Source organism: Onychostoma macrolepis, chromosome 04, assembly GCF_012432095.1.
Source record: "Onychostoma macrolepis isolate SWU-2019 chromosome 04, ASM1243209v1, whole genome shotgun sequence".
In the NCBI taxonomy this organism is placed as follows: Eukaryota; Metazoa; Chordata; class Actinopteri; order Cypriniformes; family Cyprinidae; genus Onychostoma; species Onychostoma macrolepis.
In genome coordinates, this window is record NC_081158.1 from 12,836,657 (window position 1) to 12,862,166 (window position 25,510).

The 25,510-nt window shown below is 36.1% G+C and overlaps 1 protein-coding gene across 2 annotated transcripts; it reads left to right on the plus strand.

Annotated features, from left to right (window-relative positions):
- The first annotated feature begins 2,397 nt into the window (after positions 1-2,397).
- On the plus strand, positions 2,398-14,243 carry LOC131539400 (gastrula zinc finger protein XlCGF7.1-like). 2 transcript variants are annotated; one of them, XM_058773977.1, is made up of 3 exons: positions 2,398-2,454; positions 4,452-4,695; positions 12,254-14,243. In XM_058773977.1, exons 2-3 carry the CDS (start codon positions 4,524-4,526, stop codon positions 13,216-13,218), a joined length of 1,137 nt encoding a protein of 378 aa, XP_058629960.1. In that variant the 5' UTR covers positions 2,398-2,454; positions 4,452-4,523; the 3' UTR covers positions 13,219-14,243. The 2 variants fall into 2 exon arrangements, with proteins under 2 accessions (XP_058629960.1, XP_058629961.1); XM_058773978.1 differs by lacking the exon at positions 2,398-2,454 and adding an exon at positions 9,292-9,405 and having other exon boundaries at positions 4,598-4,695.
- Positions 14,244-25,510: the final 11,267 nt, after the last annotated feature.

Sequence of the window (25,510 nt, forward strand, 5' to 3'; positions counted from 1 at the left end):
CCGAGCGAGTCCCGTGCAGTGCAGCCGATTGAAGCGCGTTGATGGGCGCGCTCTCGCTCTCGCTCTGGTCGATGCGTGCACTGGCGCGTTCTTCCGGGAGAAATGCCCATATAAGGAGTTCTACCCTCGTTTATGTCATTAAGAGCCACGATCAGAAAAAAACTCTCTGAAACTTGTACGAACCCAGCAGTAAGATTTTTGGCACAGAAATACTCTGTTTCAAAACAATTTGGACGTATAACATTGTCCATACTTAGCATGAGAATCCAACTCTTTAACAATGTAAACAATTCTGTGAATATTACTTAAAAAACAAGGTTTGACAAACTTAAAGGGATCCCCGATATTAAGACATGTATAGCTTAATATAACGTAAATGACGTCTCTTATTTAAATATGTAGTAAAAACGCGTGGCTGCTAGAGGAGTTTCTCAGCGCGGATTTCCCTCGATATCCGGGGCGTTTAGACTCCTTGTGGGGAAAAATCGATGGTACAGCATTTGGTCTAAACCTATACTTATATCCATCGCCACCTGTAAGCTCTTTCAGTAGCTGTGGTCATCATATCAGTATTTTATATTCTGAGTTGTGTTGTGGTAAAAATAGCAACAGGTAGCGGCAGTAGCTCACCGAGTGCAACCATTTTACGTCATCAGAATAATGGCGCCCTCCATAGTCCAAAATATGTATAAAACGATATGATTTTTTAAAATAACATAAATCTTTAATGGGTTTTCTACTACATATTTCAGTAACAGACATCAGCTTTTTAACCGGTAATATAAAACAGGCATATGAGGGATTAAATACATTAATGGGCAAATCCAAAAAAAAAGAAAAAAGGAAAATAATAATAGCTAGTGCAGTCAAACGATTAATCGTGATTAATCACATCCAGAATAAAAGTTTTTGTTTTTGTGTGTACTGTGTACATTTATTATGTATATATAAATGCACACACATACATATATATATATATATATATATATTTAAAATATAAACATAACTTATTTTTCTTAAATATATACATGCATGTGTGTGCATTTATATATATGTATACATAATAAATATACACAGTACACACACATATATTATGTAAACAAACACTTTTATTCTGGATGCGATTAATCGTGATTAATCATTTGACAGCACTAATAATAACATAACATTTCTACAGATTTGATTCTATGGATGGTGGGAAGAAGTGTGAAGAGACACGTAAAAAATTTCATTGGAGAAGCACCAATAGATATTAATGGGGATAATGTTTCTGCGAGACTTTCCAAATTGAAGCCGAACAAGATCACTGTCCCAGATGATCTAAACATCTGTCGTCTTCAAGACTGTGCTCCTCAACTAAAAGGAGTTTCTGTTTGTTTCAGTTTTCATGTACAGTGACAAGACTTTATGAATTTTGAATATTCAGGCCTGTGGGGTGGGGACCAGGCCCAAGTATGTGAATGATTTTTTTGGCATTTCACAATAACCTTGATATTGTGTAAAACCACTTCCACTGTGGTCACTATGCTGGATCCACTCCAGTTCACACGTAATAGAGACAGAGGCTGTGCTGACCCTGCTTATGCACCCTAAAGGATACACCTGGGTTTTATTTGTGGATTTTAGCTCAGCTTTTAATTCAGTAAAGAGACATTCTCCTGAAAAGGCTCATTGATCTCAGTATAAATACAGGGTTAGTTCTCTGGATCTTTCTTTCCTGACGCGCACTGAGGGTCTGTGAGGAGGAGATGAGCTCACTGTGAGTACAGACTCTCTTTTCACCAGTGAGTTTATGATCGAGGAGAAACACTTCAGACTGTAGAAGTATGCAGAGGCTTTAGCTGGCCTCCTAGAGAAAACACACCCTTTGTGAAGCTGTCTATCAGGCTCAAATTGAAGTCTTTGAGTCATGGGCATCAGAAATCAATGTTGCCAAAACAGAATAACTAATTATTTCTAAAACAATTGAGCCAGTTTCACTTGATGACCAACATGTTAAAATTGTGGGAAACTTTAAATATCTGGGTAGAATTCTGGACTCTCGTTTCAGCTTCTCTAAAAAAAGAAAAGAAAAAAGTGTTTCACTTTCCAAAAGAGGAAAAAGAGTAAATGAATAAATAAAGAAATGACAAAATGTTCATTAGTCACAAGTGTGAAAGATGTTCCCTCAGCCTTTGTATAGAAACACAATTAGTTTTATGTAATTTATAGGTAAGAAACACAAAGTATAGTGTTGTAAATGTATAATTAAAATTTATATATATATATATATATATATATATATATATATATATATATATATATATATAAGCTTTCTAGATTTACGAGTTAATACATTATCATACCCATATAATAGACATCAGCGTGTAAACGGGACTTTTATTTTGGTCTGATGTTGTGACGTCATAAAGCTGCGCCGCGCTCCTGCATCTGTTGTGATTCGGCTGAAGAAAGGTTCGTGGTTTACAAGTTTTTTAATCGATGTAAACTGTGCTGTCAATGTAAACGTTATTACAAACTACGAAAATGAATTAATCTTAAATATAAGTTGTAATACTTTATTTAAGGTTATTTTTGTGAGTAAAGTGCATCCTTGTATTAATAACAGAAAAGGTGCGTCTCATTTTGCTCCGTATATCGTGAATAAGTACATCGTTCAAGTGCGAGAAAGAAACTGAGAATCCGAATCAAATGAACAGAATTATTCGTAAAATGATTCAGTGATTCGAATCAGCGCACGCTGACGATAAAAGAGAACAACAAACGACAACCCAGTTGAAAAAAAGTGCAGTAAAATTCCATAATGTACTTAAAGTGCCCTATTTTCGCGCACTAATTTTGTACTTAATATACTAAAAATTATTCTTTAGTACTTTTTTTAATAATCCTACACATCTAAGTGTACTTAACTCTGCTATTTTGAGACACCATGAATATGAACTGAAATGTGCTTTTAACATACTTTATCTGTAAAAAAAAAAAAAAATTTGTTACCACTTGTACAATTGAAACCATCTTTCTTGCACTTCTAAATATATTCTTCATACATAGAAAATACACTTATTAATTATTTAAAATATAATAATAATACTATAATACAAAATGTATTTATAATGTATTGCCTACATATTTTTTATAAATGTAATAATTCATTTTAAATGTGTTGTAATTATGTTAACATTCCCTTTATATGATACACTTAACTACATGCTTATGGCTTATAATTATCTATTACTATGTCATTAGTAGCACTTTTTTCCACATTAAAAATATAGCACTTCAAGTACTTTATGCTAAAAGTTGACTTCCTGTTAAATTGTGAACACATTCTAAAATTGCACCTGTTGCGTGGTCACGTCACGAAGCTGCTCATTAATAAATTAACTACAGTACTTGAATGTTAGAAATAATACATTTTATTAAAATTACTGTAAATGTAATTCATGTAAATATAAACACCCATAGATTACCCCATAGATACAACAATGCAGCGCAGGTATGGTATATAATGTACTAACAAACAAAACCGTATCTCTTTTGTCATGAACACAAATTTGCAACAAAATCCCTTCACACACCACACAAGTTCAAATGGACCTTAAGTAATACATTTCTACAGTTTTTTTTTTTTCTCATGAAAACCCAAATAGAAATGAGTGATATTATATATATAGAAGTCCACTAAAATGTTATGTAAAGCGATTGTAGCACACTTTTAAGCAGTGCACTTATAAAACACTTCTTCAATTTAAGTGTTAGTGCTAATTAGTGTATTTATATTAAGTGTACTTAAGTAGCACAGTTGGGAAAATGTACTTAACTATTACATTACTAATATTTTAAATAAAATCAATTTAATTTAAACTTGGGATAACTATATAAAAGTGTACTAACATTGAACTAATTTTTAAATCATTCAAAGCACACTAAAATTGATTTAAAAAAAATCAATTTAAATATCATTGGTATTCATTAAGTGTACTTTTACAACTGCTACTGAAGTAGAAATATACTTTTAATTAGTGTATTTATAGTGAATAATTTGTAAAAATTTTAGTGTATAAGTTTTACCATTTTATTTAGTACAAAATGTAAGAATGTACTACAAATGTACTTGCTGGTATTTAAGTATTTTTTTAGTGCATTCAAAAATACTTTATTTTTTACCTGGGAACTTTTACAAACCAACTGCAAATGTTTTCATAAAAATGTAATCTATTTAATATTACGTACAAATAATTGAATACCAAACATAAATCACAAATACCTAAATATTAACTTTGTTTATTTTGTGTATGTATTTTAATAAGGTCATTTAAGTCCATTAACTATCACTGTTTATGACTCCCTTACCAGTGCGCTGACTAATGAATTAGGCAGCTGATTGAGACACACAGAGATTTAGTTTGCATTTATTTTTTATATCTGTTAATTATTATCATCTTAAACAGGACAAAGCGTCCAAACACACAGAAAAACTCCTGCTGAAGCAACTGAGATCCACGTGACACAAGATTATAAAGATGCCATTCATTAAAAAGGAGAGTGAAGACTTGAAGATTGAAGAAGCATTCAGAGTCAAACATGAAGATACTGAGGAACAAACAAAGATGGCGTATATTAAAGAGGAGAGAGAAAACATGAAGATTGAAGAAGCATTCAAAGTAAAAGATGAAGATACTGAGGAACAAACAGGTTGGTTTTCAATCTCAAAGCTGAACTCACTCATCTGATCTTTAAAATGTCCATCTCTACAGAAATGAATGATATTAGTGAAGAATGTCACACGAGTGTAATAATTAACCCTTTCACAGGTGAGTTTAAAATATTCTAGCTGAGCCCCCAGGGTGAGTTTTTTTTTAGGCGACCTTTATTTTGGAATGTATTGCCATATTGTTTCTATGGCGACACGTCATGCTTGTCATGTGACACACCACAACCACAATAGCGCTAATATAGACCTTTTTTCTTAGTAAACGATGAGCGCCGTCATTACAAATTCTAACTTCCAACTGGATGTTCCTGGATGTTCTGTTCCTGTCTCCATAGGAACCCATTCAAATAGTGCCCACCTGTTTTTAATGTAGCTAATGTTGGCAGCTTTGTGTCATCTACACACTCGTTAAACTTTGAGGAGAGAGGCACTGACAGAAGACAGTCATTACGACACTGTAAAGTGATGGCGCTTTGGAACCATGTGCTTTTTTAAAAACATTTTAATAGATTATCGCCTCGGAATATACGTTAATTTGACTACACTGGAGACCGGAATGCAAAGCATCCATCCGGGTGCTCCAAAGCTCATCGTTTAGTCAGGCGTGACTTCCGCGTTTAGGAAAAACGGCTATAACACATGTATTTTTACTTTGTTTTTTGTTATTAATATTCACAAACGTGCTCACTATATGATTAAATATCTGATATTCCGATTCTGAAATATGTGTAAGTAAATGTATTTGCAGTGTTGGGGAGTAGCTAGCTACAAGTGGCGACGCTACTAACGTAACTACATTTTTCAGTAGCGTGACGGTAGCTCCGCTACTTTTAAAACTGTGTAGCTTTTCCAGTAGCTAACTACTTTTTCCAGCAAGTAGCGGTGTAGCGTGACCAAACGCTACATTCTGTTTTGCGTTCTGATGAGTCACAAGCCCGTAATGCATTGAAGCAGCTCAGCGTCGTCTTAATAAGATAACAAACTACATTTTTGTTCATTTCCACCATCTGTTGTGATATCATGCATCTCACAGATTTACAGTCTGTCCACGGTCAAGAGATCGTCTAATGATTTTGCAAAGGATGTACATGAGTGGATATTTCACATGAATCAACTGTAATTTATGCAAATAATGATTAAAATACAGTCTATGTATAAGACTTAAAAGCACACACAGGTGAATAATAGCCTTTTTAAACTGATTTATTTTCCTGCTTTATATTAGTCTATTCATATTCTAATGTTACTCTATATCAAATGTCTATTTTACAATGATGAAGCGTCATAATATAATCTGACCCCCACAGTTTTGTAATGAACACTAATAATCAAACAGAAAATAAAATTGCGATATAGTAGCGTGCTTATCCTCCAGTACCAGTCTAAAATAGTCAGAATATAAAAGTTATTATAAGTGTAACGTAGTGATTCAGGATAAGACAAATACACGGTTTGGACAATGGAGTCATGATGTGCTCACTTATTATATAAAATTTGTAAATTATGAACACAAAAAAAGTTACGGACTGCAGCTTTAATTATGTAAAAGTATCTAACAAAATCATTTTGTATAAAGTAAACCTTGAAATGTGAGCGATCACATTTGGCTTCTGCATGCTGTCTACATTTGTTCATTTAAAGGTATATAGTGAGCAAATAAAACAGCAAGTGGACACTAAGGCTACATTAATGATCTGGATATACTTGAAAATGGCGTTTTCGTTTTTAAATGCTCTCCATCCACACTGAAACATCGGAAAACATTAAATTCACTTTACTGCACGTGCGTAAAGCCTCAAACAGCTCACTGAGATGATACATACAGAACAGACATGTTAAGTTTTCATGCAGTTCTTCTGGCAGGATCATTTTATTTACCAAAATATCTCACCATTCACCTCACTCTCACTCACCATTATACAGTGGGGCAAAAAAGTATTTAGTCAGCCACCAATTGTGCAAGTTCTCCCACTTAAAAAGATGAGAGAGGCCTGTAATTTTCATCATAGGTATACCTCAACTATGAGAGACAAAATTAGAAAAAAAATCCAGAAAATCACATTGTAGGATTTTTAAAGAATTCATTGGTAAATTCCTCGGTAAAATAAGTATTTGGTCACCTACAAACAAGCAAGATTTCTGGCTCTCACAGACCTGTAACTTCTTCTTTAAGAGGCTCCTCTGTCCTCCACTCGTTACCTGTATTAATGGCATCTGTTTGAACTCGTTATCAGTATAAAAGACACCTGTCCACAACCTCAAACAGTCCAAAACTCCAAACTCCACCATGGCCAAGACCAAAGAGCTGTCAAAGGACACCAGAAACAAAATTGTAGACCTGCACCAGGCTGGGAAGACTGAACCTGCAATAGGTAAGCAGCTTGGTGTGAAAAAATCAACTGTGGGAGCAATTATTAGAAAATGGAAGACATACAAGACCACTGATAATCTCCCTCGATCTGGGGCTCCACGAAGATCTCACCCGTGGGGTCAAAATGATCACAAGAACTGTGAGCAAAATCCCAGAACCACACGGGGACCTAGTGAATGACCTGCAGAGAGCTGGGACCAAAGTAACAAAGGCTACCATCAGTAACACACCGCGCCGCCAGGGACTCAAATCCTGCAGTGCCAGACGTGTCCCCCTGCTTAAGCCAGTACATGTCCGGCCCGTCTGAAGTTTGCTAGAGAGCATTTGGATGATCATATGGTCAGATGAAACCAAAATAGAACTTTTGGTAAAACTCAACTTGTCGTGTTTGGAGGAGAAAGAATGCTGAGTTGCATCCAAAGAACACCATACCTACTGTGAAGCATGGGGGTGGAAACATCATGCTTTGGGGCTGTTTTTCTGCAGAGGGACCAGGACGACTGATCCGTGTAAACGAAAGAATGAATGGGGGCCTTCAGCATGACCGTAATCCCAAACACACCGCCCGGGCAACGAAGGAGTGGCTTCGTAAGAAGCATTTCAAGGTCCTGGAGTGGCCTAGCCAGTCTCCAGATCTCAACCCCATCGAAAATCTTTGGAGGGAGTTGAAAGTATTTTGGCCCTAACCTTATGGGCCAAAATACCAGCAACAGTGTGTGAAAACCTTGTGAAGACTTAAAGAAAACGTTTGACCTCTGTCATTGCCAACAAAGGGTATATAACAAAGTATTGAGATTAAATATTGTTATTGACCAAATACTTATTTTCCACCATAATTTGCAAATAAATTCTTTAAAAATCCTACAATGTGATTTTCTGGATTTTTTTTTCTCATTTTGTCTCTCATAGTTGAGGTATACCTATGATGAAAATTACAGGCCTCTCTCATCTTTTTAAGTGGGAGAACTTGCACAATTGGTGGCTGACTAAATACTTTTTTGCCCCACTGTATGTCTGATCTAAAACGCAACTAGCCTCATATTTTGCCGCAAACAGCAATCACCAGTAAATTTTCTGTCATCTTTGCAGGACTGTGATATGAAGAGTGTACAAAGTTACATATCTTTGGCAACAGTGTGAAAGTGAATAGCAAATAACAGGCACAATATCGGTATAAACCGATTTCTAATGGTATAATATATGTCACGTGACTTAACATGCATCAAATACCTCCGTTTTCACAGTCCACACTACAACATGAAAACACCATTTTCAAATTTATCCACGTTGGAAAGTGTTTTTGAAAAGCTCAGTTTTTCTTGACAAAAATGCTGTCTCAGTATGGACGGAAGGCCAAAACGGAGAGAAAAAGATGCGTTTTCAAACGAAAACGTATTAGTATGGACCAGGCCTAAAACATAGAATGGGAAATGACTTAATACTCATTGGTTTGAACTACCATTAAGGTTTTTTTTTTTTTTTTTTTAAAGCTGGAATCATAACTTTACGTGTATATTCCCAAATTACATAACAAGTACTTTAGTTTTCTTAAGTCATATATTTTCATATCAAAACAACAGAATTTAAATTGCATCCAGTTTATTAGCAACAAAGCATATGAATGTGAATCACACTATCCTCCTTTAATCTCATACTGTAGGTGGCTGACACTACAAGATATGACAGCTGTTTGTCTCGACTGCACTTACTTAATCTAAATTTAAGGCAAAGCGAGGTGAATCTCAAACAAACCCATTCATTGATCAGTGTAGAGAGCTTCATTGATTTCAAAGAGCACTCTTTTACCCCTTTTCCACCAAGGCAGTTCCAGTGCTAGTTCGGAGCCAGAGCCTAGTTTCAATCCGGTTCTTTGTCTTTCGACACCCAAAGAACCAGCTCCGAACCAGGAAAAGCGGTTCGTAAGTAGCACCAAAACATTGCTGGGCTAGAAGGAAGAACCGCTTGCGTCAGGAGCTGTGGGCGGGGTTACCGTGACCAACAAGACGACAGAAACTTTGGACTGCCATATTTGAAATAGCAGCTAAACACGAACACGTTGGATTCACCGTATTTGGATGCAAAGCTGGTTCGCGAAGCAATGAACATCAGTAGCAACGCAACGTCCGCCATTGTTGATAGTTTGTTTAGGCTTGTTAGGGATGACATATTCACCCTGGCAGGAGTTTTCAAAAATGTTTGGTTTCAGTGACCTGGTGCAGCGTTTGCATGTGGACGAACGGCCAAACCGCATAGAAAAAGCTGCGGTTTTGAAAATAACCCCGTTCGTGTGGACAGGGCCTAAGGAGGCACCAAAATTTTGGTGAGAATGATTCTGATTTTATTACATTCAGTGTAAATGGCAACTGATAATGGATAATGTATTGTCAGTAACATGGTCATGGTCATTACTGTGTGTGAGAGAGAATCATGGAGAAATCAAAACGGCGCACAAAGAAGAAACATAATGTAAAAATTTATAAAGTTTGTTTTTTTATATTTATTGCATATAAGCAACAACACATAACCAAGAGTGATGTTTTCCTAATTATCAGCATGATTGCAAATGTGACACCGGTTTTATACAACGGTTTAACAAACAAGTAGTTAAACATAAAGTGACTTTAGAGATATTGACCGATGAAAATACTGTAGTTCCAAAGAAAGATCACAGAAGAGTAGTTGAACATCTACGTGTTTTGTTACTGATTGATTCAAGATTTTTGTATAAATCCTGATTCAGTGACCCATAAATAGAGTAATTTGCTTCATTCTTGAATTAATCAGGCATTTGAATTAATTGGTTGATTCAATGACTCCTTTATTAAGACAGTCACTTACTGCCCTTGCAGTGTAAATTCATGTGTAAAAGTATCATTGCATTTTAAAAAAACATTTAATGTTTGAATATTCATCTAAATATTTCAACATTTATAAAACCCTTATCTCTCAACATTTCGCTAGGCTAGGTAAATACATTCATGCTACTACCTCTGAGCTTCATTAAACAGTCTGCATAAATGCATCTAAATTACCGTTTCTGTGTTTCTTCTGTAGTGGATTTTGTTGACACTCATTTCATTTAATGTGGCAAATACCACAGATATACAGGTGCTGGTCATATAATTAGAATATCATCAAAAAGTTGATTTATTTCACTAATTCCATTCAAAAAGTGAAACTTGTATATTATATTCATTCATTACACACAGACTGATATATTTCAAATGTTTATTTCTTTTAATTTTGATGATTAGAGCTTACAGCTCATGAAAGTCAAAAATCAGTATCTCAAAATATTAGAATATTACTTAAGACCAATACAAAGAAAGGATTTTTAGAAATCTTGGCCAACTGAAAAGTATGAAAATGAAAAGTATGAGCATGTACAGCACTCAATACTTAGTTGGGGCTCCTTTGCCTGAATTACTGCAGCAATGCGGCGTGGCATGGAGTCGATCAGTCTGTGGCACTGCTCAGGTGTTATGAGAGCCCAGGTTGCTCTGACAGTGGCCTTCAGCTCTTCTGCATTGTTGGGTCTGGTGTCTCTCATCTTCCTCTTGACAATACCCCATAGATTCTCTACGGGGTTCAGGTCAGGCGAGTTTGCTGGCCAATCAAGCACAGTAACACTATGGTCATTGAACCAGCTTTTGGTACCTTTGGCAGTGTGGGCAGGTGCCAAGTCCTGCTGGAAAATGAAATCAGCATCTCCATAAAGCTTGTCAACAGAAGGAAGCATGAAGTGCTCTAAAATTTCCTGGTAGATGGCTGCGTTGACTGTGGACATCAGAAAACACAGTGGACCAACACCAGCAGATGACATGGCAGCCCAAATCATCACTGACTGTGGCAACTTCACACTGGACTTCAAGCAACATGGATTCTGTGCCTCTCCACTCTTCCTTCAGACTCTGGGACCTTGATTTCCAAATTAAATGTAAAATTTACTTTCATCTGAAAAGAGGACTTTGGACCACTGAGCAACAGTCCAGTTCTTTTTCTCCACAGCCCAGGTAAGATGCTTCTGACGTTGTCTCTGGTTCAGAAGTGGCTTGGTAGCCCTTTTCCTGAAAACGTCTGAGCGTGGTGACTCTTGATGCACTGACTCCAGCTTCAGTTCTCTCCTTGTGAAGCTCTCCCAAGTGTTTGAATCGGCTTTGCTTGACTGTATTCTCAAGCTTGCGGTCATCCCTGTTGCTTGTGCACCTTTTCCTACCCAAATTCTTCCTTCCAGTCAACTTTGCATTTAATATGCTTTGATACAGCACTCTGTAAACAGCCACACCTTTCAGTAATGACCTTCTGTGACTTACCCTCTTTGTGGAGAGTGTCAATGTTCGTCTTCTGGATCATTGCCAAGTCAGCAGTCTTCCCCATTATTGTGGTTTCAAAGAACAAGATATACCCAGAATTTATACTGTAGGGATGGTCATTTATTCAAACTCAAATGTAAATATTCTAATATTTTGAGATACTGATTTTTGACTTTCATGAGCTGTAAGCTCTAATCATCAAAATTAAAAGAAATAAACATTTGAAATATATCAGTCTGTGTGTAATGAATGAATATAATATACAAGTTTCACTTTTTGAATGGAATTAGTGAAATCAACTTTTTGATGATATTCTAATTATATGACCAGCACCTGTACTTATGTTAGAGCTGATAGAACAGTGATAAGAATATTGTTTACAAATAAATTACATTTACAACAATTAAAAAAAAAACATTTTTCTTATATAACTTACATTCTTACAAACTAACTTTTTTACTTGGGCAAATGAATGATTGATTTACTTATCCAAAGGACATCAAGGCTTAATGTTGAGCCCTGGTTGTAGCAATGGTTAGATGCCAAAGCAAGTCATTTTTGCAGAACAGAACAAGAGAAAAACAAAACAATGGTACAGAAAAACCATCATATGAAGCCCCGCTCACCACTACAAATCAATACAAATCTATAGTTGATTTACAGACTCGCACTATGTGAAACAATATAATGTGTCTGCAATTCCATTACCCTTCTTTTAATTAATCTCAGGAGCAAGTTTGGACACCCTGGTGTAGGATCTAGCATATATGGATTACATATCTACATGTTTTGATGTTGATTTCTTTGAGCCATTAAACTGGAGTTAACTTTTTTTGGTTTGTTTTTTCTCCTTAGACCCAATGGCACTGAAAGACGAGAGAGACGTACTGAATGAAATTGAGGAGAAAGATCAGAATGAGAATCTTCATGATTTCATTACTGAAGAAAAATCTTTTTGTTCCTTACAGTCTGAAAAATCTTCCACACGAAAAAGAGCTCAAAAGACAGGAACTAGGAACTATTTCAGTTGCTTTCAGTGTGGAAAGACTTTCAATCAACAAGGAAAACTTAACAGGCACATGAAAATTCACAATAGAGAGAAGCCTAACAGATCCTCTCAGTGTGGAAAGAGTTCCAATCAAAATGGAAACCTTGATGTCTACAGCCTTTTTACCTGCAAACAGTGTGGAAACAGTTTCACTTCTAAAGGAAGCCTTAACAAGCACATGAGAGTTCACACTGGAGAGAAGCCTTACACATGCAATCAGTGTGGAAAGAGTTTCAGTTTTCATGGAAACCTTAAAGTCCACATGAGAGTTCACACTGGAGAGAAACCTTTCATCTGCCAGTGGTGTGGAAAGAGTTTCAGTCAACATGTAAATCTTGAATCTCATATGAGAATTCACACTGGAGAGAAGCCTTTCACCTGCAAACAGTGTGGAAAGAGTTTCAGTCAAAATGGAAACCTTATTCACCATATGAGAATTCACACTGGAGAGAAGCCTTTCATCTGCAAACAGTGTGGAAAGAGTTTCAGTCAACCTGGAACCCTTAATTACCATATGAGAGTTCACACTCGAAAGAAACCCTTCACCTGCCTTAACGCCCACAGACGAATTCACACTATGGAGAGATTATTTACCTGCCAACTGTGTGGAAACCATTTTACTCATAAAGGAAGTCTTAACAGGCACATGAGAACTCACACTGAGGAGAAGCCTTACACATGCCCTCAGTGTGGAAAGAGTTTCAGTCAAAAACGATACCTTGAAGTTCACATGAGAATTCACACTAGAGAGAAGTTTAAACCAAAAAGGTAACCTTAGGTACCACATGAAGATTTACTCAAGATGGACCTGTTATTGTATGAGTTGTACAGACAATAAAAGCCAAGGAATCATTCAGGGGCATCGGAGAGAAGCCTGTCATGTGCCTTCACTGTAGAAAGACTTCAAGAAACAAAGCAAATCTTGAGTTTCACATAAGATGGATGATGGCATACCATCTTCTGTAGAGCTGCTTTACAGCTGAATCATTTGACATCGGCACCTAACTGACATTTACATTGGTACCTAACTGATTTTAGTCAACACTGAACTGATTCTAATTGAATAACTACATTGCTGTCTCTTGTAGAACTGATAACATCTGAATTTGTCATTTCAAACTGATGAACTTCACAGTGATTGATCTGAACTGACTTGAGCTGAATAATGACACTCTTGTCTTTTAGATTTGCTTTACAGCGGAGTCTTCATTGCCTCCTGTAGCGTTTGGACCAATCAGACACAATTATTTGTTTAACAAATAAATCATTTAACAAATCCTAAGACTCCTCACCAAACCAACAAGCCAACTATGACTTACCCCGAAATGCAACTAATGGCTCAAAAAGGCAGAACAGGCCTCTGGTTCCATGACAACCAAACACAAATCATCTGATAACACTGGTTTTATTGCTCAAAGGAATTTGGGCAGAGCAACTCACTACATTTCCAAAACACATAATGCCTATAGAAAAGGACTCTTCTCTAATTAATTCATAGACAAACATTTCTGAGAATGAACACTAATATCCTCAGGTCATTGTGTGTATTATTACTGTTCTTGTATATTGTCTATTGTATTGTATACTGTTTTACGCATGCGTTATGATAGAAACACTAGTTAATGTAACCTCACCTGTACCATGTCTGGTAGGGGTGGGGTAAAAAAATCAATACAGCATAGTATTGCGATATTTTCCGCAGAAATACTGTATTGATACACGGAAGCCAAGTATCAATCTTTTATTATACTAGCCTATTTGGTAGAATAATAAAATCAATATCTTTACAGTCCACTAGATGGTGGTGTTGAGTTTTTTTTCTTCTGGTGAGGTTAGCTGGGCACATTCAGCAAGTTAGTAAATTAAAGATGGCGGCATCTCGGAAAGTTATCAGGAAAGCCCCGTTCGCGCTTAAATCGGATGTAAGACTATGTTTTATTTACATTAAATTTAACAGTAATTTACTTTCAAATGCCCCAATTGCTGAAGGGTCTACACAACGTTTTTGTACAAGTTCAAGTTGCATTGTTCAAAATACCTGTAGTAGCACAGCAGTGCATACCTGTTCACATTTAATTAAAGTGGACTAGATTAGACTTTAATACAAATAATTGAGTTTGCCAGGTGCATACAACATTTATGACGGGATTTCATGAAAGTGTTGGTCAGTTTGTCTGCTTGACAATCCCATTCTGCAGCAATGAAATTTAAGTGAGATAAACAAACTGAAAAATTCTTTTCAAAAGTTTTCCTTTGGGGACATCATTTGAAGTTGAAAAAATGTATCCAAAGTGACTAACAAATGAGGATAAGGGACGCAATCAAAATCAACAAAAGAGCAATGATATGCAAGTGCAACGACAAGTCTCAGTTTGCCTAACGCTGTACACGTAGCAAGATTTTTTTAAATTATATAATAAATAATAAGAAAACAATAGAAAAAGAATAGAGCAAGCTAGTGTTAGAGGCCTTTTTTCTTTTTGTTAATTGTATAATAAATAAAAAGAAAACAAACAGAATACAAAAAAAGTATAGAAGCTAGTGTTAGAAAACAAACTGTTAGTAAATTAATAGAGTGCAAGTCTAAAAGGGGCAAGTTTTTTTTTTTTTAATTTTAAGAACAGAATTAGAATAGAGAGTGCTAGAGTTAGAGGGTCAAATAAAGATGGAAGAGATGTGTTTTTAACCGATTCTTGAGGATGGCTAAGGACTCAGCTGCTCAGATTGAGTTGGGTAAATCATTCCACCAGGAGGGAACATTTATGTAAAAGTCCGTGAAAGTGATTTTGTGCCTCTTTGGCATGGCACAATAAAGCAGTGATCACTTGCAGAACGCAAGCTTCTAGAGGGCACATAAGTCTGAAGTAATGAATTTAGGTAAAGGGGTGCAGAGCCAGTGATGGTTTTGTAAGCAAACATTAATGCCTTGAATTTTATGCAAGCAGCTATTGATAGCCAGTGCAAATTGATAAACAGAGGGGTGACATGCATTCTTTTTTTTTGGTGACATGCATTCTTTTCGGCTCATTAAAAATGTATCTTGCTGCCGCGTTCTGGATTAATTGTAAAAGTTTGACAGAACTGGCTGGAAGACCTGCCAAGAGAGCATTGCAATAGTCCAGCCTGGACAGAACAAGAGCTTGAAGGATTTTCCAAAAGAAAGGGTCTGATCTTCTTGATGTTATATAATGCAAATCTGCAGGACCGAGTAATTTTAGCAATGTGGTCTGAGAAAGAACTCCAAGGTTTATGGTTGTTTTTGAAGGAGTTATGGTTGATGTGCCTAACTGGATGGTGAAATTGTGATGAAATGATGGGTTTGATGGAACCACAAGCAGTTCTGTCTTGGCAAGGTTGAGTTGAAGGTGATGGTCCTTCATCCAGCAAGAAATGTCTGTTAGACAAGCGGAGATGCGAGCAGCTATCTTCGGATCATCAGGATGCAATGAGAGGTAGAATTGAGTGTCATCAACATAGCAGTGATATGAAAAGCCATGTTTCTAAATGACAGAGCCTAATGATGCCATGTTGACAGAGAAGAGAAATGGTCCAAGAACTGAGCCCTGAGGCACCCCAGTAGTTAGATGTTGCGACTTGGACACCTCACCACTTCAAGATGCCTTGAAGGACCTATCTGAGGGGTAAGACTCAAACTACTTGAGTGCAGTTCCTGAGATGCCATTTGCCAGTAGGGTTGACAGGAGGATCTGCTGGTTAACCTTGTCAAAAGCAGCAGACAGATCCAGCAAGATAAGTATTGACGATTTGGAATCCGCTCTTGCCAGTCTTAGGGCTTCAACAACTGAGAGCAAGGCAGTCTCGGTTGAGTGTCCACTTCTGAAACCAGACTGGTTGCTGTCCAGGAGGTTGTTCTGTGTTAGAAAGGCAGAGACTTGGTTGAACACAGCTTGTTCAAGTGTTTTTTACAATGGAAGGAAGAAGGGAAACCGAATTTTAAATGTACTTAAAACTGCAGTCCGTAACTTTTTGTTAGTTTCAAAATTTACGAAATTTATATAATAAGCAAGTACACCATGAATCCATTTTCCAAACCGTGCTTTTGGCTTATCCTGAATTACTACGGTACACCTATAATAACTGTTTATATTCAGACTATTTTAGACTGGTTCAGGTAGGTACCGCTGCGGAGTGGCCCAGTACCTGCATGATTCGCCATAGACATAAACAGAGACAAGTAGCTCCGGCTACAATGTTCTTCCGCAAGATGCATGCCGTTCTGTTTATTAACTGCTAGAGTGCCAAAAGTTATGGACTGCAGCTTTAAGTATCTTGAAGTTTTTTTTTCTGAATTGGTATGGGATGTGGTTCAAAATGGAAAACAATTTCAGCCTCTGAATGGAACGTGTATCTGAGCACTGGAGATTAGTCTGTTATTGTTCACTTCCTCCTGTGTGAACCATCCTCTGGCAAAATGTTGCAAGTTGCGAAACCCTTGTCTGCCATAATTATATCAGTGTTTTAGGTGTTGGAAAAGTCCACAGTCACCTGTTATTGCCTTGTCTGAAGAACTCCCTCAACACAGGTCACTGGCAAAGGTAATTAGATTGAGTGCAACACAAAGTCTTAAGTATGGTCTGTCCTTTGTACTGCCTGTACATTTGACTCTGTTCATCAGATCTCTCAGTGGTCGAGATGGCAACCTTGTTGCAGTCACGCACTAACCTACAGATTAGAAGTGCTTCCTAAATTAGGACAGTGCTAGAATCAGGCAATCCAGTGAAATATTGGGCACTGGCAGGATTGGAGGAAATTTGACTGAAAGAAAAGGTTTGTTTCGGTTTCTCCAATTGTTTTTTTTAATGTCTCATTCTTGTTTCTCAGCATGTCATTCTGTACCTCAAGCACGACAAGACATTTTGAACAGGGTTTCTGCAGGTATCATCAAATCTTATTTAATGCTTTTTTTTGGTACAGTAGCCTTTGTTTGCAATTACAGAGGTCAAACGTTTCCTGTAGTTTTTCACCAGGTTTGCACACACTGCAGGAAGGATTTTGGCCCACTCCTCCACACAGATCTTCTCTAGATCAGTCAGGTTTCTGGCCTGTCACTGAGAAACACGGAGTTTGAGCTCCCTCCAAAGATTCTCTATTGGGTTTAGGTCTGGAGACTGGCTAGGCCACGCCAGAACCTTGATATGCTTCTTACAGAGCCACTCCTTGGTTATCCTGGCTGTGTGCTTCGGGTCATTGTCATGTTGGAAAACCCAGCCTCGACCCATCTTCAATGCTCTAACTGAGGGAAGGAGGTTGTTCCCAAAATCTCGCAATACATGGCCCCGGTCATCCTCTCCTTAATACAGTGCAGTCGCCTGTCCCATGTGCAGAAAAACACCCCAAAGCATGATGCTACCACCCCATGCTTCACAGTAGGGATGGTGTTCTTGGGATGGTACTCATCATTCTTCTTCCTCCAAACACGTTTAGTGGAATTATGACCAAAAGTTCTATTTTGGTCTCATCTGACCACATGACTTTCTCCCATGACTCCTCTGGATCATCCAAATGGTCATTGGCAAACTTAAGTCGGGCCTGGACATGTGCTGGTTTAAGCAGGGGAACCTTCCGTGCCATGCATGATTTCAAACCATGACGTCTTAGTGTATTACCAACAGTAACCTTGGAAACGGTGGTCCCAGCTCTTTTCAGGTCATTGACCAGCTCCTCCCGTGTAGTTCTGGGCTGATTTCTCACCTTTCTTAGGATCATTGAGACCCCACGAGGTGAGATCTTGCATGGAGCCCCAGTTCGAGGGAGATTGACAGTCATGTTTAGCTTCTTCCATTTTCTAATGATTGCTCCAACAGTGGACCTTTTTTCACCAAGCTGCTTGGCAATTTCCCCGTAGCCTTTCCAGCCTTGTGGAGGTGTGCAATTTTGTCTCTAGTGTCTTTGGACAGCTCTTTGGTCTTGGCCATGTTAGTAGTTGGATTCTTACTGATTGCACGATTACACAGTTGGATTCCATGATTTCTAAGTGGGAGAACTTGCAAAATAGCAGGGTGTTCAAATACTTATTTTCCTCACTGTATATATATAGATATCTATCTATCTATCTATATATATATATATATATATATATATATATATATCCTCAAGCAAATGAGACGGTCCCCCTGGGAAGGATGGCAGTGGAGAGCTTCTTTTGGCATGTCATATTACAGCTGCTGATGATGCCACAAATTTCTTATTTCTTTAGCCCATACTCTTTAGCTACAATACAAGATATATAGTCGCTGGTGTTTTGCAACATTCAAAAAATAAATCAACATGGGGGGAGTCTGGTGAGCAAGATAGCTCTGTGGAGCAACAGGTGGCTACTTTTCTACAATCCAAGGGGATCCCGGAGAAATGACAACAACAAGCTAGCTATCATCGTGAAATAGATCAGCAAAAAGTATAAAACTGTGTTATTAAGACAAGGAAGGAAGCTAAAAGGATCTATCGTTTTTATAAATGAACACCTGACAAAACGAAACGCAGACATTGCTAGAAAAGCACGCTTCCTGAAAAAACGGGAAAATTCAAAACACATGGACTACAAATTGCAAAATATTCATCAAATTGAATGGAACGCCAGAGCAAGCAAAAGTTTTGGTCATCAAAAACATCTAGGAATTGGACAGGTACCAAAGATTATCATAAATTGCAGGTATAAATACTTCAAAAAAACATTAAATAACTTTTGAATGTTCGCATGATGTAATGCATAGGCAACCATGATTGAGTTTACATCTGGAGATCAAATTATGACTGTTCACGATCAACTGGAACTGAGAACATTTCAATATACTGATCATAGTCTGCATGACTTGGAAAATTACATAGACCCGGAAAATATTTTTTTTTTCAATGTCAATAATGACTGCTGCTACTATACTGAGGAACAATTTAATCAGTCTGTTAAAATGGAAAGTAAATTGTCATTAATTCATTTTAATAGTAGAAGCATGTATGCTAATTTCAATAATATTAAGGAATATTTGAAACAATTTACAAATCCATTTAAAATAATTGCTGTATCTGAAACATGGATTAATGCTGATAAAGGAATGGATTTTTATTTAGAAGGGTATGAAGTTAATTATATAAATAGAAAGAATAAGAATGGAGGAGGAGTGGCTATGTATGTGGATAAAAACTTGAATTATAAGGTGGTAGGAAGTATGACAACTGTGATCGATAACTTGTTAGAATGTATAACTATTGAAGTATGTCAGGGGGGAAAAAAGAATGCTATCATTAGTTGTATATACAGAGCTCCAGGCTCTAGTATGTAAGTATTCAAGGAGTGGATAGAAGGAATGTTTAAAAAAAAAAAAATCAAAAAGTTATTTTTATTTGTGGTGATTTCAATATTAATCTGTTAAATCCAAGTAAGCATAAAATGACTGATGAATTTATTAATACAATGTATAGTATGGGTTTATACCCAAAAATGACTAAACCCAGTAGAATTACACTTCATTGTGCCACTTTGATTGACAACATATTTACAAATGATATTGAAAATAATACTGTGGGTGGATCGTTAATCAGTGACATTAGTGATCATCTACCGGTTTTTATAGTTTATGATAACATTTATAAGAGAAATCAGTTAGATGTAAAACAAGATTACAGAAGAGTGAGGACGGAGAAATATATGAACGCATTTAAGAGTGACTTATTAGCACAGGATTGGGGAGTCGTATATAAGGAAAATGATGTTGATAATGCATATAATATATTTTTTTAAATATTTATATCATTATATGAAAAAAACTGTCCAATTATACAATGTTATAGAAAACAAAAATATATAGATCGACCATGGATCACAAAGGGTTTACAAAATGCCTGTAAAAAAAAAAAAGAATAAACTCTATAGAGAGTTTATAAAACAAAGAACTAAAGAGGCATTTAATAAATATAAAAAATATAAAAATAAGTTAACTAGTATTTTCGGGTTTGTAGAAAGGAATACTATAGTAAAATATTAAGTAATAACAAAAATAATATTAAAGGAATATGGGGTGTATTAAATAGTATTATTAAAAAAGGTACAGGACAACAAAGTTATCATCAGTATTATATTGATAACAAAACTACTAAGGATGATGTGGTTAATAGCTTTAATCATTTTTTTGTGAGTGTTGGACCAAAATTGGCAGAAGAAATTCAAGATCAAGTGTCATTGGAAGATTGGAATGAAAATTTAATAGAAAGAAATCCCAACTCAATGTTCCTTACAGAGGCGGAAGAAAAAGAAGTAATAAATATTGTAAATAAGTGTAAATATAAAACATCTACTGATTATAATGACGTTGATATGAAAATTGTAAAAAAAAAAAAAAAGTCATTGAGGGGATCTCTAAACCAGTAACATATATTTGTAATCTATCATTTCAAACTGGTAAATTTCCAAATAATATGAAAATAGCTAAAGTGGTTCCGTTGTATAAAACTGGGGATAGACACAACTTCTCAAATTATAGGCCTGTTTCTTTACTTCCACAATTTTCTAAAATTCTAGAGAAATTATTTAATAATAGATTAGAGAAATTCTTAGATGGACATAAATTAATTTCTGACAGTCAATACGGATTCGGATCAAACAGTTCCACATCAATGGCATTAATTGATTTGGTTGAAGAAATTACAAAAGCTAGAGATCACAAGCAGTTTGTAGTTGGAGTGTGCATTGACCTTAAAAAAGCTTTTGATACGATTGATCATAATTTATTAATTAATAAACTGGAAAGGTATGGGATAAGGGGGGTAGTATTGGACTGGATAAAAACTTATTTAAGAGACAGAAAACAGTTTGTGAAGTTGGGGGAATATTCATCTTCGTGCTTAAGCATTGCTTGTGGCATCCCCCAGGGGTCAGTACTGGGTCCGAAGTTATTTTTGCTTTATATAAATGATATTTGTAATGTATCAAAATCAGTTAAGTTAGTTTTGTTCGCAGATGATACAAACATTTTATGTTCTGGGGGTTTATAGGAATTATTAGAGACTATTACTTTAGAAATGAGTAAATTTAAAAAGGTGGTTTGATTTAAATAAATTATCATTAAATGTTAATAAAACTAAATGCATGTTATTTGGAAACAGTAAAAATAGTACACAAGTTCAGATACAGATAGATGGTGTGGACATAGAAAGGGTAAATGAAAATAAATTTCTTGGTGATAATAGATGATAAATTAAGTTGGAAATCTCATATAAACCATGTACATAATAAATTGTCTAGAAGTGTCTCAGTACTGAATAAGGCAAAGCATGTTCTGGACCACAAATCACTCTACATTCTTTATAGTGCATTAATATTACCATACTTAAATTATTGCTCAGAGGTTTGGGGTAATACATATAAATGCAGACTATTATCATTATCTATGTTGCAAAAAAGAGCAATACGGATAATTCATAAAATTGGTTATAGAGATCATACAAATTCATTATGTTTAAAATCAAAGATATTAAAATTCATTGATTTGGTTTATTTTCAAACAGCACAAATAATGTATAAAGCAAAAAATAATTTAATTTGTTCCTTAATGGAGAAGAGAGATATCATCTTAGGAGAGAGTGTAATTTTAAGCATCTTTATGTTCGTACAACATTAAGAAGCTTTTGTATTTCTGTATGTGGAGTGAAATTGTGGAACAGACTAAGTCTAGTGCTCAAGCAATGCCCAAGTGTGATACAGTTTAAAAAGGAGTATAAACGTATGGTTCTCAGAATTTATCAGGAGGAAGAACAGATCTGATTAGGTGTTCATATAGATTTAGTTATAGTTTTTATTTAGGTTTTGTTTGTGTATTTAATGTAAATATAGGTAGGAAAGTCAAAAGAGTATATTAAGACAAGGATGAGATGACAGAGTTATGAAGTTAAGTTGATGATTATTGTTATCATGAAGTTGATTGGATGATTATTGTTATTGATTATGATTAACAACGTGGAGTGGAGAAGGGGTAGGATTAAATAAGCTTATGCTTCTTCCTACTAATTTTTGGACATGTATAAGTTGAAATTGATTGTATTGTGTTGTTTTGTTTTTATTATGTTTATTTACATGTTCAAAATAAACGTTTCAATTCAATTCAATATATATACATATATGTGTGTGTGTGTGTGTATGCGTGTATTTTTATATATATTGATCATGTTAATATATATGTGTGTGTGTGTGTGTGTGTCTGTCTGTATATATACAGACACACACACACACACACACACACACACACTTGCATATATATTTGAAGAGTTCAGATGCAAAAGCCTCTTAAGTGCCATTTGAAATTTTCTTCTAAAATAAGCGTTTTTATCAAGCTTCTATATTTATGTTCAGTTATTACACTTTAATTGCAAAGAAAAGGACCTATACATTGCCATTAGAGTAAAAATACTTAACCTAAATATAGGAGCCTGAAAAAAATGCTCATTTTCAAATTTCAGACGGCACTTCAGACGGAACTCTTCATTTACACACAAGGCAAAGTCCTTAAAGTTTTTTTTTTAATCAAATGTAAATTTATGTCCCAGTCACATTTTGTTGGTTAAATAAATATTACAACTCTTTGAGCGAGTGTTTTAAATACAGAGATCAACGTTCACGTAAAAAAAAATGTCTGCAAACTGGACTGAAGCAGAGAACAAGATGCAGTAGCGTATGATCAAATAAAAAAAAAATCTAAAAGCGTGGTTTCCCAAGATTATAAGTAAACGCTTTTTTTCACAAGACATGAAAAAATTCCAACAAATGCACAATTACAATGGAAAGAGTGGAAGTGGAAGATTACACTGACTTTTCTATGACCTGTGCTACAGCATATGGGGAAACCAGTGGTGCTGCTGGGCAGTGAGGACTCATCTCCATGTAGAAATGATGAAGAGGAGGTATCGTAGTTGCCTCTTTTTCTGCTTGGCCATACATTTGGTTTTCATTTGTGACACATTTGCAATCAATGACAGAAAGATGATTCTGAGGTAAGTTGAATTGTTGAAATGACCAAATATATTTTTAAAGTAACTTTTACAATAATATCTCTATTGTAACATCCCCTCAAAGCACTTCCCCTGGCAGAACTTCAAAAAACTTCCATGAAAAAGCCAACACAGTTGGGTCTCTCCACCTTGGTTGCAGTAGACAGCAGACCATTGAGTGCGTTTACATGGACCCTCTTAATGCGATTATAATGAGATTTTGGCGATATTGCGATTATGCTTTACCTCATGTAAACGCAATACTTCGATCTAAATAATGCGATTAAGCTCATAATCGCAGCAAGCATAATCGTATCAACATAGGTGGCGTACGCCGATTTTAATCGGAATATACAGGCATGTAAACACCTTAATCGCAGTATTGCCGCTCTGAACAAAGTGCGCATGCGCTTGTGACATATATGAATAACGTGACACGCACCTGTAATAATACGGAGATTAGAAACGATGGAGGGGAAGAAAGCATCGCATTCTGAGGAAAACACAACAAGCTGCCAGCAGTCTCTGTTCCTTACTCTCATCTAGAAAGGGCGAGCAGAACGCGACGGCAGCATATAGGCAAACAAACTCCATCACATTTCTATGGCGCCGAAAAAGCGTGGAATACAGCCATACAAAATCATTATGCATTAGACGTAAATAAATTAAAACAGCGACCAACACTGCTCTTTCTGAGTCCATCATTTGTGCTGTCCAGTGGGGTATGTGAATAATGGCAGTGAAAAAATTAACCACAATTCTTAGCGAATAATAAAAATAATGGAAATTGCATGTTTACATGTCAAGAGCAAAGCTCTTACTCCGGTTTACATCAAAATGCGATTAAGTCCTTACTCTGATTATTGGAAATAATCGCAATATTCGTGCGCATGTAAACGCAGTCATTGACAGACTTCTCCATCACAGTGCTGCTTCCGTTGTTTGGCAACAGAAAAATGTGTACAGTCCGCTAAAGCCATCAATATCGCCATGACCTTCACCTTCAAATAAATTTTTGTCTTAAACCCTGATTCTGTGGTGAGCCTTTTGTAGTTTATATTTTAGACAAAGTGGGATGCTTTTTATGCAAATTTGTGTACTTGCGTCACTCGCTCACGCTTGTCTCATCATATCCATAAACAGAGAGAAGTTGCTTCAAGCTGCTTTGACGTGTATGTGGTGAAGGAGTAGCATAGGTTAATTATCACAGCGAGTGAGAAAGTTTGACACAGAGAAGCAAAATCTCCAACCTCTGGGTAATCACTTGTTTTAAACAAACACTGAACAGAAGAGTCGCAATTCTACTTTTAGTTATAATAAAATCAGTATTGGCTTGGATCAGGTGAAATCAATGGTGTACTACCACCGATTAATTAAATTTCCAAGTCTCCTTCATGCTTGGTTTTAGCTTTCAGGTAAAATGAATGAATGACGCATTTATATAGCACTTTATTGTGTATTGCTGTATACCCAAAGCGCTTTACAAAATGAATAAATACATTTTAAAAAGCTGTTTGCTTTAAACAGCTTTTTCGCATCTTTGTACAGATATCAGAAGGATCCCAGCATAAGTTACAAGTGGATGGTTTATTTTTAATGGCATCCCGGATCGTGTCAGAGGATTGATCGGAGCATTTTGTTTTGTAAACGAGGAACAGTGTGATGGAGAGTTCACAAAGAAACATTTGTTGAAAGATGAAAGATGCAGTCAGATCTAGTACCGTTTCATCAACCGTAAGTAAATGATTTAATAATGCTTTGTCTGGAAATGATCGTTTTATTTTGATTATGTTGTCAAAACACTCGCTGATACTGTTTCCAATGCAATGACTTTCCAATGCCGATTACTGACAAATCTTAAAGGGCCTGCCCCTTAAAAACAGGCTGTTTCAGAGAGAGGTTCAGAATATGCAAAATTGTGCAAAAAACTTTATTAACATTTATTAGTAAACCTCAAGGAAATCCATGTCATGGCCCCTTTAAGATATCACAAGCAAAAAATGCATGTGTATGCATATGGGTGCATATTGAGTCTTTCAGTTAAGCGTGGAAGAATGAATAATGATAAG